This window comes from Canis aureus, chromosome 19, assembly GCF_053574225.1.
Source record: "Canis aureus isolate CA01 chromosome 19, VMU_Caureus_v.1.0, whole genome shotgun sequence".
In the NCBI taxonomy this organism is placed as follows: domain Eukaryota; kingdom Metazoa; phylum Chordata; class Mammalia; order Carnivora; family Canidae; genus Canis; species Canis aureus.
Window position 1 is genome coordinate 58191908 of NC_135629.1, and position 18236 is coordinate 58210143.

The window sequence follows — 18236 nt, forward strand, 5'->3', positions numbered from 1 at the left end:
TCTCAGCTTTGCCGGCCCTGCATCGTCTGCCACTGTGCCAGCGGTGGGCACGGCCGTGTGCCTGTGCCAGTGGCGTTCACAGAAACGGGCTTCGAGTCAGACCTGGCCCGTGGCCTGCAGTTCATCACTGTAGCTTCAGAAGGTTGTGTGTTTGGGTTGCTTTAGGGCAGTCACACCTGGTATGTGTGAGGTCCCTGGGCGTGCAGGGCCTGGAACTTCTCTCCCAGCACCCATCGTGCCACTTACGACCCCTGGGGGCCCGCATGCAGCGAGTTCTGACCGAGTCTAGGTTGTCGGGCCCGGGCTGCAGACCCGGCCTCGCTCTTTCTGTGCAGGCCCTGAAGCACGTGAGGGCGCATCCAGGTTAACTGCATCTCGCCATCTCTGCAGTGAAGTACCTGGGCCTGCTGGCCATGTCCAAGATCCTGAGAACACACCCCAAGTCTGTGCAGGCCCACAAGGACCTCGTCCTACAGTGTCTGGATGACAAGGACGAGTCCATCCGCCTACGGGCCCTCGACCTCTTGTACGGAATGGTGTGTGCCCCGCCCCAGGCCTGCGTGCCCTGCCCCAGCTTGGTCTGGCCCCTCCCTCAGCAGCCCCCTTCTCCTCATCCCCCACCCCCCAGGTGTCCAAGAAGAACTTGGTGGAGATTGTCAAGAAGCTGATGAGCCATGTGGACAAGGCCGAGGGCACGACCTACCGCGACGAGCTGCTCACGAAGATCATCGACATCTGCAGCCAGTGCAACTACCAGCACATTACCAACTTCCAGTGGTCCGTGCCCCACAGCCCAGGGGGGCGGGGGCTGGCGCCAGGGGCACTCCTCAAGGGCTCCCTTCTGCAGGTACATCAGCGTCCTGGTGGAGCTGACCCGGCTGGAGGGCACCCGCCACGGCCACCTCATCGCTGCGCAAATGCTGGACGTGGCCATCCGCGTCAAGGCCATCCGCAAGTTTGCAGTGTCGCAGATGTCTGCGCTGCTCGACAGCGCCCATCTGGTGGCCAGCAGCACCCAGCGCAATGGCATCTGCGAGGTGCTCTATGCAGCCGCCTGGATCTGCGGGGAGTTCTCCGAGTGAGTCGTGCAAGTGGTGCTAGGGGCCACCTGTGCTCCCTGGAGCGAGAGGGGTGCCAGCAGACCTGTGTCCCTGGTCCCCTGGCGGCTGCCCCAGTCTCTCCTTCCTGGGGCTTTCTCTCTGCTGAAAGAGCTGCTTTAAGCACATGTTTTCCACCGAGAGAACAAGCGAGAAGCTGGTCACAGTGTGGCCCAGGATGGCTGTGTCGTAACCCAAGTCTTGCAGCCAAAGAAGCTTCATCACTCTTAATTGTGTTGTCAGTTTGGTTTTGCTTGCTATTAATCATTTTTTCCTACGGGTACTTTGTGATCGTTCCTTTGTCTAACTTCCTTAGAGTTCTCTTCCTTCTCTCCTGGATGGGGGGGAGTGTGTGCATGTGACCCCTGTAGCGGGGCGCCCGCAGGGCTGGCAGCCACAGGGGTGGCGTGCTCATCAGGCCCTCCCTGTCTGCAGGCACCTGCAGGAACCCCATCAGACCCTCGAGGCCATGCTGCGGCCCAAAGTCACTACCCTGCCCGGCCACATCCAGGCCGTGTATGTGCAGAATGTAGTCAAGCTGTACGCGTCCATCCTGCAGCAGAAGGAGCAGGCCGCAGAGCCAGAGGCGGCCCAGGAAGTCACACAGCTCATGGTGGACCGGCTGCCCCAGTTTGTACAGAGTGCGGACCTGGAGGTCCAGGAGCGGGTCAGTGTTTCTCCGGGGGCTCCCATCTCTGGAAGAGCCCACATATTGTGCTTGTGTCTTCCCAACGGCGGCCAGCTTTGCCTTTTCCCAAGGGCAAGGTGCAGAACTCTGTTTTCCAGGGCTCCGCCTCAGCCTGGGGATGTGAGCAGGTCTGGGCCCCCGTGGTCGGGGAGACTGTGTGTAGTGGTCCACAGGTAGAGGCCAGGGAGGGGGTGGGTGGCGAGAGGATGAACAAGTGGGAGATGCTCTGACATTGGTCTTTGGGGGAAGCATCTAGTTGGCAGCAGGTTTCTGGGTGGGAGTTCAGGGTGGCAGTGTAGGCATCCACGGCCAGGCTGCTTCTGATGGCCTGTGGGCTACGTGGAGCTTGTGGTTACCCAAACTGCACGTCAGCATTGAATGCCACTCGGGTCCAGGTGCACTGTGGTTGAGGGCAGCGGCAGGACAGGAGCCCAGCTGGTGGCCGTGGTCCCCATGCATCCATCTGGGAGCCACACACCAGCAGAATCCCAAGTCAGAACCTGCAGAGGACCAGCCGCTGTGAGGCGCCTGGGTGTCTCCTGGAAGGAGGTGCTGCAGGTCACTTGGGGCCTCACAGGCCCGTTCAAGGGCTTTTCTCGGACAACCGTGCTCTCTGCTCGTGACGTTGTCTCATCTGTGGGCCTGTTTCACTCTTCAGCCTCTTGCAGACTGACACGGAGGCTGGGGCTGGTTTCTTCCTCGGCGCATGCTTCCACGAAGCCCATGGCTTCTCTGAGCTTTCCAGACATTCTCAGTATGGCTCGGGCAAGGGGCAGCCATGCTCGCTTTCCCTGGGCTGGGCATCCACAAGGTCTGAGCAGTTAGCTGTGACGCTCAGTGGCCTTCAGGGCCAGTTCTCTCTGACCCTTTGTGACTCCTCTGTGGTCCCCTCAGGCGTCCTGCATATTGCAGCTAGTCAAGCACATCCAGAAGCTTCAGGCTAAGGACGTGCCAGTGGCTGAAGAAGTGAGTGCCCTTTTCGCTGGGGAGCTGAACCCGGTGGCTCCCAAGGCACAGAAGAAAGTTCCAGTTCCTGAAGGGTGAGCTGCACAGCCCATCAGAGGGTGTGGGCCGGGGTGGCAGGAGGGAACTGCAGCAGGGCGTTCACTGGTGTCTCTGTCCCAGTGGCTGGGAAGTGGATGAAGGCAGCCCTTGCCTGTAAACTTCGGGGCCTTGTGAGCCTGCACAGGATCGTCAGGACACACAGGGATCATGAGGGCCAGCCCTGCGCCGGGGGCCCCTAGGCGAACTGGGATGGCTGTGATTTCAAGTAGTGGCCTAGTCTTCGTGTCCTTGTTTCCAAGAGGACGGGGTGTTCCTGATGCACATGCTGCTTTGAGTGTCCAGGGCCAGGCGCACAGCCTGGAGCTGCCTTGTGACCTCACTGTGTCTTATAGCCTAGACCTGGATGCTTGGATCAATGAGCCACCCTCAGACAGTGAGTCTGAGGACGAGAAGCCCAAGGCCATCTTCCACGATGAGGAGCAGCGCCAGGCCAAGCAGCGGCAGCCTGAGGCGGATGAGGAGGAGCTGGCCCGGGTGAGCACTGACCCATGGAGGCAGGGGTTCATTCACAGGGGCAGATGGCCTCACTCAGAGCACAAGTGACTACACAGTCGTATTGTTCTCTGGGCAGCACTGAGCTACCTTCTGAAGACTGGTTGGGGTTTGTTGAAATGGGTAGTAGCGTCTCTTGAGGCCAGAGCTCCTCAGAGAGAGGCATGGGGGCTTTGCTCCTTTCCTCTTGGGTGCGGGATTTACAACATGCAATGTGGAGATGGCCTGGAAAAGAACAAAGATACTGCGGCCCCCCAGCTCCCCACTGCACCTTGTCTGGCTCCTTTCTTTCTGAAATACGGGGTCCCTCTAGGAGCTCCTCCTCTCCTCATGACCTGTCCTGCCCTTGTCCCACCCCTCTGCAAGCTGAACCTTTAGGCAATGTGATCTGACTCCTAGCTCAGCTCTTCTTTGGAGCTGAGTGGCCTCAAATAGCTCACCCAGCCTCTCTGAACTCCCATCCTTGAAACAGAGCTGGTCATCTCCACCTCCTGAGCTCCTTCCTGACCTCAATCCTGCTGTGGTCTTCCTATTGGCTAAGGGCTAACAGTAAAGTTCTGTGGCTTCCCAGGCCTGCCTGGGGCCGGGAACATGGAGGTAGCCCACGCCCAGAAGGGAGGGCATGTGTTCCACCTGTATGTAGTCACTGACATGTGTCTTGACTCCCGTCCCTGCAGCGTCGAGAAGCCCGGAAGCAGGAACAGGCCAACAACCCATTCTACATCAAAAGTTCCCCGTCCCCCCAGAAGGTAAGACTGGTTCCAAGTCGTCCTGGTAAACATTTCCTCCCCCACAGCCTCATAAGAGCCCCGTCCGCACTCAGAAAGACAGCAGAGGTATCCTCTGCAGGGTGGCACTTCATTGTCACAGTTGCAGGGTGGCACTTCATTGTCACAGTAGATCCATGTGACCCAACTGCCAGGTGGGTCCTGCCTACAACACCGAGTGAAGGCAGCGTTTAGATCATAACGCAGGTGGTACCCACTGTCTTCGTCCACATCCTTCACCCGCTGGGTGCCCCCCAGGTAGACCCGGCTGCCCATGAGTAGTCTCTTGGTTCCCTCCTCTGGGATTACCAGGTAACCTCGTGACTCTGCTCAGCCTTCTCAGGGGCCACAGATGGCCCCCACCACTCCTGCAACATCTGGCTTTCTGACTCTGGCCATCCTGGTGGGCGCTAAGTACTCGTTAGGTACAGGCCTTATATCTGGCTTGGGCTCATTTACATAGACAGGCCAGTCTCCCAATCTAGCCAGCCACTCTCCCCACCATGCCCTATTGGAGCTACAAGGCCCCAGGCCGTCTGCCTCTTTTGTGCTGGGCTGCAGCCCCTGCTCAGGCATCCCTCTCTGTCCCACCTGTTCTGTCCAGTAACACCCTGATGCTTACTTCTCCAGCGGTACCAGGACGTGCCTGGGGTGGAGCATATACCTGTGGTGCAGATAGACCTCTCGGTGCCCCTGAAGGTGCCAGGCAAGTGTTTGCATGGGCAGCATAAGCCCGCCCCAGGAGTTCCCATAAGCGAGGGCAGTGGGAGCTGAGTTCAGGTCCCAGATGCTGTCATGGGCCAACCTTGAAAGCCTCCAGCTTGGCATGCTAGCTCTCTGCTGCACCCCATGCTGCTTCCTTGGCTGGGGCAGGTCCCAGCTTGGGGGCTGGACAGGAGGCACGAGTCAAGGACCCAAGTGTCTTTGCACTGTTGCCACCTCATTTTTTCCCCAAGCCCTAGCTCCCCACGTGTCCCTGCTGCCCTGGGCCTGCACGTCAGCATTCTGAAAGCCTCTGCCTCCAGGCAGCCAGAGGGGTGGTGCCTACACGATTCCTCACCTCCCTCCAGCACAGACCACAGAGGGCTGTGGGGCCCCCTTCCTGCTGAGTCTGTGGGGGCCACCCGCCCCCACCTGGCTATCAGGGCAGCGGCCAAGCACCGGGTCATGTGCACACCTGCAGGGATGCCCATGTCGGACCAGTACGTGAAGCTAGAGGAGGAGCGGAGGCACCGCCAGAGGCTGGAGAGGGACAAGAAGAGAAAGAAGAAGAAGGACAAGGACAAGAAGGGCAAGCCTCGGCGCCACGGCTCCCTGCACACAGAGAGCGACGATGACCTGGCCCCAGCGCAGCAGGTGGACATCGTCACCGAGGAGATGCCTGAGGTCAGCCTGTTAGGCCTTCCCGTCCTTCCGCTTCTGCTTCTTCTATGGCCCAGGGAGGCTTGCAGCCAGCACTCGCTGTGCACCAGGCTGCAGAGCAGGGTCTCGAGCTGTGAGCCGGAGACCCTGGTGCATCCCGACCTCACTGTCTGCCCCAGATGAGCTCCCCTCGTGGGTGTGGGCCTTGCTGTCCATTTCTGAGAAGGGGGTGAAGGGCTCCACGGACCCACCAGGCTCGGGACTGGGCGGACTGGACGGTTTTCCTTTCTTCCCTCAGAACGCTCTCCCTAGCGACGAGGACGACAAAGACCCCAACGACCCCTACAGGGCCCTGGACATCGACCTGGACAAGTAAGTGGGGGCAGCCCGGGGCAGCCCGTGTTCTCCAAGTCCCCATGTTCTCCAAGTCCCCGTCTCCACACTCTGTGACCCACCCACCCTGCCCCCAGGCCCCTAGCTGACAGCGAGAAGCTGCCTGTCCAGAAACACAGGAACGCGGAGACCTCCAAGTCTCCTGAGAAGGAGGACGTCCCCGTCGTGGAGAAGAAGGTCAAGAAGCCCAAGAAGAAAGATAAGAAGCACAGAGAGAAGGAGCGAGAGAAGAAGGAGAAGGGGAAGGAGGCGAGGGTGGAGAAGGAGGTAGGTGGGCCCCACAACCCCCCATGCTGAGCTGCACGTCCCTCCGTGTCCGCACATGTGGTCCACCCGTGTGGTCACACCAGGGGAAGGGTTGCAGGTTTAGAGAAGTATCTGTGGGTCGTGCTGCTTTCTCACGGCCTGGTGTTGAGACACCTGGGGCTGCTTGTTCTCCTGGCGGTGATAGAAGCACCTCCGCGGCCTCCCGACCTGACATTGTGGTCCGCTCCCTGTGTGTTGGGGTCCCATGGAGCTGAAGCCGCCCTGTCTGGTCGGGGTTGACCCCTGCCATGCTCTGCAGCCTGTTCTGCTGTATAAGCCAAAGGCCTGTCTTCCTGTGGTTTCAGGGCGAGGACTTGGATTTCTGGCTGTCCACCACGCCGCTGCCTGCTGCAGCCCCGGCCCCGGTAAGAGCCCAGGGGGCAGCTGTGATGCATGTGCCTCTCCGAGGTGTCCAGGGACAACTCCTCTGGCTCTGTCCTCCGCAGGGCTGTGTGGGCGTGGGGCACCCCTGCACAGATTTGGGCCAGCCTGGTCCCTTGCCTGAAGTCTGGCCCAGTCAGTGGCTGTAGGAACAGCCCCCAGAGCTCCAGCCTGGCTCAGGCCTCTGCCAGCTGCCTGCGCTTTGTGGTGGCCATGCGCACATGCTGACCAAATGCCTGGTGTGCTGACGCAGATGGGGTCAAGATGCGGTGGGGGGTGGAGGACACCCCAGCCTGGGCCCTGGCTACCCCCTTGAGCCCCAGCACCCGGCTCCCTGCAGGAAGAGCCTGGAGTGAATGCTGTCATCACTGCCCCCAAGGAAGAGGATGAGGAACCCCAGAGAGAGGAGCAGGGTGACGAGGAAGATGATGAGGACAATGAGCGGGACCCTGAGAAGGTGAGGATGCCTACCCTGGGTGTCCTGAGTGGACTGTGGGGAGAGTTATTGCTTGCTGCCTGACTATGATGCGTGGAGGTCCTCAGGGCCTTCGGGGAGGCATCCTGTTGGTGTGTTTCTGGGCTTTTAGTTTTCATGATAACGTTGGTATCACTCGCATGCTGTGAAATTTCTTTTTAAGGTATGTGATTCAGTGCCACAGAGTATATCCACAGGGTTGTGCAGCCGTTCTCTTTTTCTAGAACATTCTATTAGCCCAAAGGAAATCCCATCTCTATAAGTTGTCGCCCCCACGAGCCCTGTCCCCGTCCATGGAGCCTGTTCTGGACATCGCACATATGTGGACTCACACACCGTGGGGCCTTCTGTGTCTAGTTCCCTCCCTGGGCATCCTGGGCTCGGGGTCAGACCCTGGGGCGGCATGTGGGGGCCCTCGCTCGTCTATCTGCGTACCCACTGAGGTTTCCGCCTTTCACTTGTTGGGAATTGTGCCCCTGTGAATGTGTGTTCTCATCTGTCTTGGGAGCACAGTGAGGAGCTGGTGTCGGGCGTCCTGCTGGCCTCCCCGGGGGTGTAACCTGTAGGCAGGGACTGTCTCACTGAGCAGTGGGTCCCAGGTCCTCGCCCCTTCCCCGGGAACCTAGGGCCTGCCGCTCTGTCCGCTCTGTCACATGTGCTCCTTAGCGCAGCCCACTGATCCACGCCTCAACCCCCGTGACACATGGGAGCGTGGCCCGAGAGCCGCAGTGTGTGCCGTTCCTCAGGGGCCCCACCGGTGGGAGGAGATTGAAAGCAGACCATGATCTATGTGTTTTGTTCCAGAAGTCTTCCAAGCATAAGAAGAAGAAGCACAAGAAGGAGAAGGAGGAGAGATCTAAAGACAAGAAGAAATCCAAGAAGAAAAAGCCTCCCGGCGACGAGGCAGCAGAGCCTGTCGAGAACGGCGCGCTTGATGAGGAGCCCCTCCCGGTGAGGGGTACTTCACTCGCCTCCCGAGGGGCCCCCGCAGCCCGCCAAGGCCTCGACACAGGGAGACACCCGAGTCTAGGAGCCGCGTCTGCGGGCCGGCGGCAGTGGGGCCTCTGGGCGCGGGGTTGTGGGGGAGCCCTGGGAGCTCTGGGCGTCAGGGAGGTGGCGCTGCCATGTGGCTGGAGTCCCTGAGGTACAGGCTCATGTTGTCTAGGATGCAGGGGTGCACTTGCCCCCTGGTTCTTTCAGTCCCAGTGTTTCCCACCTGGAGCGCTCCGCAGGTCGCGACAGGCCCTGTCCTGTGGGCAGCCGCCGCCCTCAGGTTCTCGCTGGCCAAAGCTCAGTGTTTCTCTTTGTTTCCAGCCCATGTCCAGCTACTGCCTCCTGGCCGAGAATTCCTACATTAAAATGGTGAGTAGTATGGGTATTTGAGGGTGCCAGGGCCCGGGGTAGGCTCTGCAGTCCTTTCTCTGCGTGTGCAGAGAGGGCAGTCGGGTGTTGGGGACAGTGGACCCTCCCAGGGCTCCTGCTACTAGAGCCTCCCTCAGTGGAGCCTTTCTGGGGGGAGAGGCGCATGTGGGTATTTCCTCCTGCTGCATGGGACCGCGATGTGGGTGGGCCGGGATTGGCGTGATGGCTGGCCTCCGCCAGGGACAGGACAGGGGCAGCTTGAACTATGGGCGGCACAGGAATAGCGTTCTTGCATAGGGATTCGGGTACTTTCCCTTCTCAGAGGCAGTCCGCCTTTGCACGAGTGTCACTGGCACTCCCGAGCCCCTTGTGTGGGGCCAGGCTAACCCCGACCTCGCCCTGCAGACGTACGACATCCAGGGCAGCCTGCAGAAGGACAGCCAGGTCACCGTGTCCGTCGTTTTGGAGAATCAGAGCAGCAGCTTTTTGAAGAACATGGAGCTCAATGTGCTGGATTCACTCAACACCAAGCTGGCCCGGCCAGAGGGCTCCTCCGTCCATGACGGTGTCCCGGTGCCTTTCCAGTTGCCCCCAGGTGTGCAGGCCACGGGCAGGACGTCCAGGGCTGGGGGGAGGTCGGAGGCTCCTGCTGCACCCTCTCTGCTCGGTCCTGGGACACCCCCCGTCCTGTCACCTGGTGTCCCTTGGGCTGAGCCCAGCTTTCTGACCAGCGTGGGGTCACGTCACTGCCACCTGCCAGGGTGCCAGACAACAGCCAGGCACCGCCCATGCCACACTCAGGCCCCACTCTTCCTCCCCTCCCCAGGCATCTCCAACGAGGCCCAGTTTGTGTTCACCATCCAGAGCATCGTCATGGCCCAGAAGCTCAAGGGGACCCTGTCCTTCATCGCCAAGGTACCAGGGCTTGAGGTGATGGTGGGAGACCACAGGAGGGCCCTGCCTCCTGCTCACTCTCTGCTCCTGCTCCCGCAGAATGACGAAGGCTCCACCCACGAGAAGCTGGACTTCAAGCTGCACTTCAGCTGTACCTCGTACTTGGTCACAACGCCGTGCTACAGGTGTGTGGCCACACACACCCCTTACGTTCACACTCTGCCGTGAGCCGGCAAACGTCTTCAGACCTCAGGCATGAGAACGTAGGGCGTGTGAGTGCCCAGGTCAGCTTGGACCTGGTGGCACGGACAGCAGATGCTGGTTCTCGCAGTGCCGGAGGCTGGCCGGCCGTGATGGGGTGTCGGCAGGGCTGGGTCCTCTCCGTGACCCTCTCCGTGGTATGTAGACCGTGCCTTACGACATGGTCTTCCCTGTGCGTGGGTCTGTGCCTTGACCTGCTCTTTTTAGGGCATTGGTTGTATTCCATTAGGGCCCTGTTTCAAAATACAGTCAAATTCTGAGGTCCAAGGGTCAGGATTCAGTACAGGCATTGTGTTGGGGGCATGGGATAGCCCATGACATCTCAGGGACCCTCAGAGACCTCAAGCTGCAGGTGCCACCCAGGGGCGGGGCTGGGGAGCCTGCCTGTTGTCAGCCTCTCTGCCCCGTGTCCTTCCCACAGTGACGCCTTTGCCAAGTTGCTGGAGTCTGGGGACCTGAGCATGAGCTCAATCAAAGTCGATGGCATTAGTATGTCCTTCCAGAACCTTCTGGCAAAGATCTGTTTTCATCACCATTTTTCTGGTAAGAGGTGGGACGTGGCTTGTACGCCTGTGGGGTTGCCCCTCTGCCCCCTGCGGCCCAGCTCCAGCCTCACTGCGCACCCTCCGTTGCAGTGGTGGAGAGAGTGGACTCGTGCGCCTCCATGTACAGCCGCTCCATCCAGGGCCACCACGTCTGCCTCCTGGTGAAGAAGGTGAGCCCCGGCCCACATAGGCGCCCCCGGCCCCGTCACCTTGCTGCCAGAGCCAGCCCTTGCCCTCCAGGCCCCGACGGTTATTGGGTTCCAGCGTGTGGCTGAGGGCCAGTGGGCGTGTGCCCCCTCCTGTGTCTCCTGGGAGACACTGTGTGTAGGGCCTGGGCTTGCTTGCTCCTTTCCTCGGGCGGCTGGGGGCGGTGCCGGTCCTCCTGCCAGGTTTACCTGCGTCCTCTCAGGTGAACCCGGGGTCATGTGCTCTCCACCTGAGCTGGCAGATCCACGTGGGTAGAGTCCTTGGTTCTCTTCTTCACCATCAGCGGGTCTGTGGGGGTGTCTTCCCTCGGTCCTGCGTTGGCAACGTGTGTTCCAATTTTTCTTGGTCTTCCTGGCTGCGGGTTTATCAGCTGCATGTTTTTCTTAGCTGTGTTTCTGGGGGCGCCTGGATAGACCTCCAACTGTCGAGCTCAGCTCAGGTCTCTATCTCAGGGTCACGAGATCAAGCCCCACGCTGGGCTCCACACTAGGTATGAAGCCTACTTCAAAACAAATGAAACTACCTTTTTAGAAGTTTTGCTATTTTTAAGCAATACATAGATTGTTCTATTTTCTTCCTTTTTGTTTTACTCTTTTATATGTTGGTTTAGGTGGAAGCTGAGACTCTGCTCTTCTCATGTAGAGATTAGTGCTGTCCGTTTCCCTCAAAGTAGCACTTTAGCTGAACCCCACAAATTTTTATAGGTTCTGTTTTCGTAATTCTATACATTTCATGACATTTTCTGTTTCCAGTTCTGTGACCCACAGGTTCCTTAGACCTGTGGTGTTTAGTTTTCCAGCATTTCGATGGTTTTCTACTCCTGATTTCTAGCTTGACGCCACCCTGGTTGGAGGATGTGCTGCTTCTGATTTCGGGTCTTTGAAAGTATGGAGATTTGTGTTCTGGCCACAGATGTGGTCACCTGTGGCGGGTGGTGCTCCGTGGGTGCGTGGAGGGTCAGGGTTAGGGTTAGGATCAGTCCGTCACTGTCACTGGGCCCCGCATGGCGATGGTCTCCATTCCTCTGGGCCCTTGCAGGCAGTCTCGCTGGCTCTGTGGGGTCTGTTGGCAGATGCGTTGATTGAGCGTCATGGCGTCTTGACCCACAAATGTCTCTCTTCCCATCGGGGTTTTGTCTGCTGTCAAGTCCTTTATCCAAAAAGCCACTCTTACTGTCTGGTGATTGGTGTCGACGTGGCGTTCCTTACCTTCGAGCCTGACTTTACCATGCTGGCGGGAGTGCTTTCGGGTGCAGTCCACGGGGCCATGTGTCCTCATGGCTGGGTGTGGTTAGACCACGCTAGGGTTTCCTCCTCCTTTCTTCTCCATCTGTGCCTACCGTTCACCTCTGCCCTCCCTCTCCTGTGTCTTGGGCTCAGCATTTGCCCCCCACCAGCCCCTCAGCCTCCTTTCGTGGGACCTGCTGTCAGGGATCACAGGACAGCTGCTGGAGACCCTCAGCCCCAGTGATCACAACCATCTGCACCTGCCTCCTGGTGGCTCTTCTAGAACAGGCCTGTGGCTCAAGATCCTGTCCCCAGGACTAGTTTTGGTGGGCGCGTTAGCCTGGACAGACCTTTCTCTAGGTGCTTTAAAATCACACCGTTTTCAGTTGATCTCACGGTCATGAGTTTGAGCCCTGCGTTAGGGGTAGAGATGACTTAAAATGTTTAAAAAAAAAAAAAAAAAAAAGTCAAAAAAAAAGTCTAGGGCAGCCTAGGTGGCTCAGTGGTTTAGCGCCACCTTAGGACCAGGGCATGATCCTGGAGACCTGGGATCGAGTCCCACGTCTGGCTCCCTGCATGGAGCCTGCTTCTCCCTCTGCCTGTGTCTCTGCCCCGCCCCCTTCTGTCTATCTCTCAAGAATAAAATAAAATCTTAAAAAAAAGTACTCTCTTGGCACTGGGTTATTCATGTCCCTGTGGTATCCCAACAACAGGGACGTGTGTTCGCATTCTTAGAGTGTCTGCGGCCCGCCTCCCCACCCCTACCCTCTGTCTGTCCAGGTGAGGCTGTCCTTCGGCCCGGGTTCCCAGATTCTCTTCTCTGTTGTGGCCGTCTGCCATCAGTCTCACCCAGCGCATGTTCCATGTTGAGGATGACGTGTTCACATCTAGAACTTCCATGGAGGAGGTGGTTCTTGAGATCTTACATTTCTTTGCTGAGGTGTGCTGTTTGCCTGTGTCAGTGACATTCGGGGATCCTCACAGTAGGCTTGCGGGCCTGTGCCAGATGGCCCCACAGCTGCCTCATGCTGGCCCGGCCGTGGCTGTCTTTCCTGCTGAGCTGAGCGGGGCTTTCCTGGGTCTTTGGATGCTGAGTCACTCGGGGCTGTGTTCATGCTGTGGAGGGCGTGCGCACAGGCTTCATAGCCTCTCCTGCTTGTCGGGGCTGCTGCGCGTGGGCTCAGCCCCAGGCTGGCCCGGCCATGATCCCGTGGTGCGTGTGCTCGTTAGGGTGACATCTACACATCCCAGTGCTGGGGAACCAACCCGGTGGCTCACAGACAACTTTACAGACTGCTTTCCCCACGGTCCTCCCCAGGACCTTCGAGGCTCTGGATGCTCCTCCCGAGGTCCCCCAGTGAGGATGCGGGCTTTTGGCATAATTCCCACGGTCTGCTGAGGCCTCGCGCAGTGCCGGATAGGGGTTCTCCAGTTCCAGGGTCGGGCCGCCCCACATGCCTCGACCAGTCTCCTCGCTGGTTCCGGGCAGACATGCATCTGACCCGGGACCCCTCCCTCATTTAATTCTCTGAGCACAGAAGGCGGCCTCGTGAAAAACTAAAAGGATGAACATACCATCACGAGGCAATATCTTTGTGTCGTATTTCAAAATTCCCTGGTGGTTTTTCCTCTTCCAGGGAGAGAAGTCCGTATCAGTCGACGGGAAATGCAGCGACTCGACGCTGCTGAGCAACTTGCTGGAGGAGATGAAAGCCACGCTGGCCAAGTGCTGAGCCCAGCCTGCGGCCTCGCTGGGACAGGGCACCCACTGTCGACGTGGCGAGGTGACATGTTGCGTTGATGTATCCTGTCGTTGTTTTTACTTTGACTCTTTGCACTCTCTTTGGCGAGAAACCCGGATGCAGTCCCCATTGGCGGGGACTCCAGTAGCTAGGCCGGCTGCCTGAGGAGCAGGCCTCACCGCCATCCAGGCCACGGGCGCTCGGTGGCCAGTGCAGGGCGGCGTGTCCTGCTTCTGTGAGGCCATCCGAGTCCCACAAGGCGCCTGGATACCCTGCCTGGAGGCTCCTGCTCACCACAGAGACACTCCCTCCGCCCTCTCCGCTGTGGCCAGAGGGTCGTGCAGGCTGCTGTCTGTTGTGTTCTCTGCGTCCTACTCGCGTGTTCGTGTGTCAGACGGGGGCTGCCACCTGCCATGGAAGTCCAGTCACCATCCCTGACGGAGCACAACCTGCACCCTTTGGTTTACAGTTTTTTTCCTGTTCAGTGAGATGTGTCTCCGTCAGCATTGTTTGGTGAGTGGTGGGACTGTTGGGGATTCCAAGTCCTTCCTGTTGCTCAACGCTCCACAGGGTTGGTTCCACGTCGTGCCCGCAGCTGCCGGGAAGGCTCACTCCTGGGGTGGTCCTGGCCCCTGGAATGCACCCCACGGAGGGGGCATGGGGACCCCAGGCCACGCCCATGAGATGCACTTCCTCAGAGGTGATGGTCTTCAACGACGTTATGACTTCCTTCTGACGAACACTGTCACTTTAGCATGTAGAGTAATCTATTACAGAATCCTGTGCGGTGATTCTAGAACCTCAAAATTGTATGATGTGTTATATAAGAATTGATTTGCTATCGACATTCCCAGATAAAGGAGAGAGACATATCACGCTGCTGTAATGATTTTGTGTCAAGATGATCCAATAAACTTGTAAAACATGTTTATCTGTTGGATGTCCTGCCCATGCCAGCGTGTGGGGACCGCCTCACAGTCCTTGAGCAGCCCTGTTCCCTCCTTCCCCGGGTTGTGGAGGTGAGGTCATCCCCACAGCGTCCAGGCGCCTGAGCTTGGCCAGTGTGGCAGGGAGCCGCCTGAGCCCACCCATGGGGCTCTGGGAGGCCCACCAGCAATGCACAGTGGGCATGCCCTGCCTTCCCTTCCCAGGGGACCCCAGTAGGGCGGGCTGTGTGGGCGATGGTGGGAGGCAGGTCCTACTTGTTCTAATTTGCCACATTTCCGCTGGCTTTACTGACACGTGGACAAGAGACAATTCGAGACAAGTAACGCTGGGTGGGGAGATGGAAAGCTGGACGGCTTGTCGAGCTTGAATCCCACGCTGGAGAGTGCGGAGCCCAGGCCCAAACAATCCCCGGCTTGGGGTGCCCTCATGATACCGGCCTTCGGCAGCCCACCTTCCACCAGTGTCCCTGTTTGAGAATCACCCGCCCCAAACACCAGCCACAAAGCTTTCTCACTCTTCTCAGTGGAAAAAAGCCACGTGTCACATATTCAGGCCAGATCCCTTGCTGGCCCTCGCCTCCCTCCCCAGGGCCAGGAAAGGTAAGCCTGGAGGGGCACACCCCACAGTGATGGGGCAAGGGCTCTGCTGGCCCCGCTAACCAGCCCTCGCTCCCAACACCCATCCCCTCGGATGGGCACTTGGCCCAGGAGACTGTTCTGCACAGCTGCCAGGACGTCATTCTCAGGTGCCCTGCGCAACTTTCCTGACCTGCATGGACCCGCTCTGGCAGCCCTTCCAGGCACTAGGCTGCGTCCTGGTAGGACCCTAGTTCCCAAGTCCCTGCTCGTCTACATCATGCCATTTGGAGCCCATCTCTCTTAACCCACGTGGAGGGTTTGCAGAAGAATCAGGTGGACTCCTGTGCTCCTGTGGCTCAAGTTTAGCGCAATGGGGCGTGAACCCCAAGAGGCACGAAAGTTGGCCCTGGTTTGTACCAAACTGCAGCTCGCTAGGAATCCTCAGGAGCACCCACCCGCTCCACAAGCTTGGTTCCGTGCAGAAAGTCTGCCCAGCTGTGTTCAGACGGATTGCGGTAAACGGGCACGGACAGCCCTGGGGCCCCAGCCCCCGTTCCCTGGACAAGGATGCGCCGTGATGAGAAACGTGAGGGACATTTAATCATTGCATCTAACAGCTCTGCGACCCCGCCCGACAAAGCCGCACACTGCTCCCGGCCCAGCCCCAGGCTCTGATGGGAGTGCAGGGGCTTGAGGCAGCGGCAGGCCTGCTCCATGGGGTCAGGCTGGGACAGTCCAGCTGAGTCTGGCTCCACCTCAAGGCTAGGGCCGCTCTGGCAAACCCGGTGGTCATCAGTGCTGGGTCAGGCACTCGGAAGCATTTTCTAGAGTCAGGTTGGCCAGGTGTGGGGGCTCAAGACATGTAAAGCTTGGTGATATCAGACTGTTGGGGAGACATGGGTGCCCTCAGCCCCTCTGCACCCGCCTTGCCTCCCCGCCCCCCAGCCCAGGGTCTTCGCTGGAGGCCTGGGGCGCCGCAGGCAAAACCCTCCAAGCTCAGTATGGAGGCCTTGGCCAGCACTGGGGTCACACCCAAGACTCCCACCAGAGGCTGCAAAAGTGGGGGCAGCCCTTGGGGAAATTGGCCATTGTGTTTTGATCTCTCTGGCTTAGGCTCAACCCTTCGGTATGGAGCCCCCCCCACCCCCCCACCCAGAGCCTCACAGCCCGCTTCCCTCTGGGCCACTCACAAGGCTGGAGTGGTTCTGTGCGTCGTCAGGAGGAGAAGCAGCTGATGTTTATTCATGAACTGATCACTTGGGTGTGGTTGCAGAGGTGACATCGGGGTTGTCCCAGGTGCATAGAGATCCCTGCCGGCTGTGGCTGCCCTGTCCAACTGTCCCTGTCTGTCCCCAACTGGGAGGCCCCCATTCCACCCTTTTCCTGACTGTCCCACATCCCTTTCAGAAGACCCAGCCAGGGTTTTGGGGAGGCACGTGGGGTGCTTACCTTGTTTTGGTGTCCTGTCTGAAAGACACCACAGAGTCCCAGTTAGCCTTAAGCTTTAGGGCCTGTGGCCCCCTGGTCCCCCCACTGGGCCAGATCCATCATGGGGGGGCCCTCCCCAGCTCTGGCCACTGTCCTGCCCCCTGTGCAGCTGGGGTCCTGAGCACGGGGCCAGCCAGGTACTGCCTCCTGTGGCTGCCCTGGCACATACTCACCCACCAGGACTCACAAGCACACTGCCTCTGATAAAACTCACGTTGTGTTTGGGGACAGGGGACTTACTTGTGCCACTTATTTCTACAACGACAGCAGGGTTGGAATCAGGTAACGCCAGGGTTGGAGCTCACGGTGCCCTCCCGGAGCCCAGCTGCCCCAACTCACATGTAAAGGAGGAGGCCCTGTACGGCTGTTTCCCACTGTGCTGACGACCTGCGGGCACACGGGCGTGGAGATGGGGAGGCCCCGGATCCAGAACCCAGGGCTCACGGACAGGCCCCCACCGCGCCCCCCCCTTGGGGGGCTGGAAGGCCACAGAGGGTCAGAGGAGGATCCCTGGCCAGCCCGCCCCCACCCCAGCCTGAGCCCTACTCGCAGTTGTAGCCAAAGCAGACGACGTGCGAGTCAGTGCAGTTGATGCAGGAGATGGTTTCGTACTGGAAGATGCCTGCAACACAGGAGAGGCAGCCACGGGCTCCCCCGCCTCGGCCTCCAGGGCCGCCACCACCACTGGGTCCTCCGGGCTGCACAGGGGCTCACTCACCACAGTGACGCTGACAGTCAATGCGGCCTGTGGGGACAAGAGGACCGACCTGTCCCTAGCTCCTGCCCTCCCCAAGGCTCACCCCGGGTGGCCCAGCCTGGGACGGAGCCAACTGCTGGGGCAGGGCGGCAGCACTACTCACCCAGGCCTCCAGGCCCGGGCAGGGGGAGGTGGCAGGGAGGCGCCGGGTTTATCCAAGGGACCTTGCCTCGGGGAGCTGCCCCTCTCCCCTCCGGTGCCCACGGGCCCATTCATGTCCCTCCAGCCCCAGCCTCCAAGGGACTCCTGAAATAATACAGCGGCCCTCCCTGTGCTCACTTTCGATGATGGCATTCTGGATGAGATGCACCTGCTCCCGGAAGATGGCTCGCAGCTCGTTGGGAAAATATCCTGGTGGGGGTGGGCGGGTGGGCAGGAGGGAGGTCAGGCCGCGGCGGCGGGCGGAGGGGAGCCGTCCGATTCCCGCGCGTGCGGCCGCCCCCTTACCGGGGAAATACATCTTCCCCTGGTACAGCTGGTCCATCTTCTGGTACACGGCGTCCGCCACTTGGTCCAGCTTCTCCCGGGCTGGGGGCGGAGGAGGCGCGGTGAGCGGCCCGGCGGGGGGCGGGGAGGGGGCGCGCCCGGGCGGCCCCCCACCCCCGCAGCCCCACCGCCCTCACTGATCTCCGCGGGGATGGCCAGGTGCAGCTCCTTCATGGTGTCCCGGCTCCAGTCGGCGAGCAGCGAGCCCGACACGGGGATGTCGCCCACCCACCAGGACTTGAGGTTCACGTGACGGCGGTAGAAAGAGAACTTCTCCGAGAAGTTGCCGTGGCAGTGCAGGCAGCCGCGGGCCAGCGCCGCCGTCAGGCCGAGGCACAGCAGCAGGGCCATGGCCCGCCCGCGCCCGCCGCCCGCCGCCCGCCAACCAACGGCGCCCCCCGCCCCCGCCCCCGCCCCCGCCCCCGGCGCAGGCCCCGCCCCGCAACGGACAACCGCAGGCCCCGCCCCCGCAGGCCCCGCCCCCGCAGGCCCCGCCCCCAGGCCGCGCCCGACGCATGCGCCCGGGGCACACGCAAGCTCCTCCTCCCGGGCGGGCGCAGGCCCGAGGACCCGCTCCGCCTTCCCGGCACCGCGCAAGCTCCGCCCCTAGGCCGCGGGCACCAGCCAATGGCGTCCCGGCCCGTTTCCGGTTGCCCGGCAACAGGAGAGCGCGGCGGCGGGGGCGCCCCTTCTCTGGACCTCGCCCCCCTTGGGCT

At 60.2% G+C, this 18236-nt stretch overlaps 2 protein-coding genes across 4 annotated transcripts in view; one reads left to right on the top strand and one right to left on the bottom strand.

Annotated features, from left to right (window-relative positions):
• AP3D1 (adaptor related protein complex 3 subunit delta 1) overlaps positions 1-14190 on the top strand; it is a 38841-nt gene extending 24651 nt beyond the window's left edge. For both annotated transcript variants that reach the window (XM_077860638.1, XM_077860639.1), the window contains 21 exons: positions 391-536; positions 629-777; positions 848-1078; positions 1533-1764; positions 2680-2825; positions 3183-3324; positions 4020-4091; positions 4740-4815; positions 5293-5495; positions 5770-5843; positions 5942-6131; positions 6476-6535; positions 6892-7008; positions 7831-7977; positions 8341-8388; positions 8794-8983; positions 9215-9303; positions 9382-9467; positions 9965-10086; positions 10179-10258; positions 13159-14190. In XM_077860638.1, the coding sequence (XP_077716764.1) occupies positions 391-536; positions 629-777; positions 848-1078; positions 1533-1764; positions 2680-2825; positions 3183-3324; positions 4020-4091; positions 4740-4815; positions 5293-5495; positions 5770-5843; positions 5942-6131; positions 6476-6535; positions 6892-7008; positions 7831-7977; positions 8341-8388; positions 8794-8983; positions 9215-9303; positions 9382-9467; positions 9965-10086; positions 10179-10258; positions 13159-13254 (2696 nt within the window). In that variant the 3' untranslated portion in view covers positions 13255-14190. The remainder of the gene's footprint in view (positions 1-390; positions 537-628; positions 778-847; positions 1079-1532; positions 1765-2679; positions 2826-3182; positions 3325-4019; positions 4092-4739; positions 4816-5292; positions 5496-5769; positions 5844-5941; positions 6132-6475; positions 6536-6891; positions 7009-7830; positions 7978-8340; positions 8389-8793; positions 8984-9214; positions 9304-9381; positions 9468-9964; positions 10087-10178; positions 10259-13158) is intronic.
• Positions 14191-15367: 1177 nt separating this feature from the next.
• IZUMO4 (IZUMO family member 4) lies at positions 15368-17904 on the bottom strand. 2 transcript variants are annotated; one of them, XM_077860644.1, is made up of 9 exons: positions 17658-17904; positions 17482-17562; positions 17314-17385; positions 16996-17022; positions 16824-16899; positions 16617-16664; positions 16239-16532; positions 15980-15994; positions 15368-15672 (listed from the first exon to the last, which is right to left on the bottom strand). In XM_077860644.1, exons 1-7 carry the CDS (start codon positions 17869-17871, stop codon positions 16514-16516), a joined length of 537 nt encoding a protein of 178 aa, XP_077716770.1. In that variant the 5' UTR covers positions 17872-17904; the 3' UTR covers positions 15368-15672; positions 15980-15994; positions 16239-16513. The 2 variants fall into 2 exon arrangements, with proteins under 2 accessions (XP_077716770.1, XP_077716771.1); XM_077860645.1 differs by lacking the exons at positions 15980-15994; positions 16239-16532 and having other exon boundaries at positions 15368-15702.
• Between the last annotated feature and the right edge of the window lie 332 nt (positions 17905-18236).

Coding starts and splice junctions, on each gene's coding strand:
- IZUMO4 (XM_077860644.1), bottom strand. CDS start 17,871: ATGGCCCTGCTGCTGTGCCTCGGCCTGACGGCGGCGCTGGCCCGCGGC. Junction 17,386..17,481: donor GGGGAAGATGTATTTCCCCG/GTAAGGGGGCGG, acceptor CACCCCCACCAG/GATATTTTCCCAACGAGCTG. Junction 17,023..17,313: donor CCAGAATGCCATCATCGAAA/GTGAGCACAGGG, acceptor TTGTCCCCACAG/GCCGCATTGACTGTCAGCGT.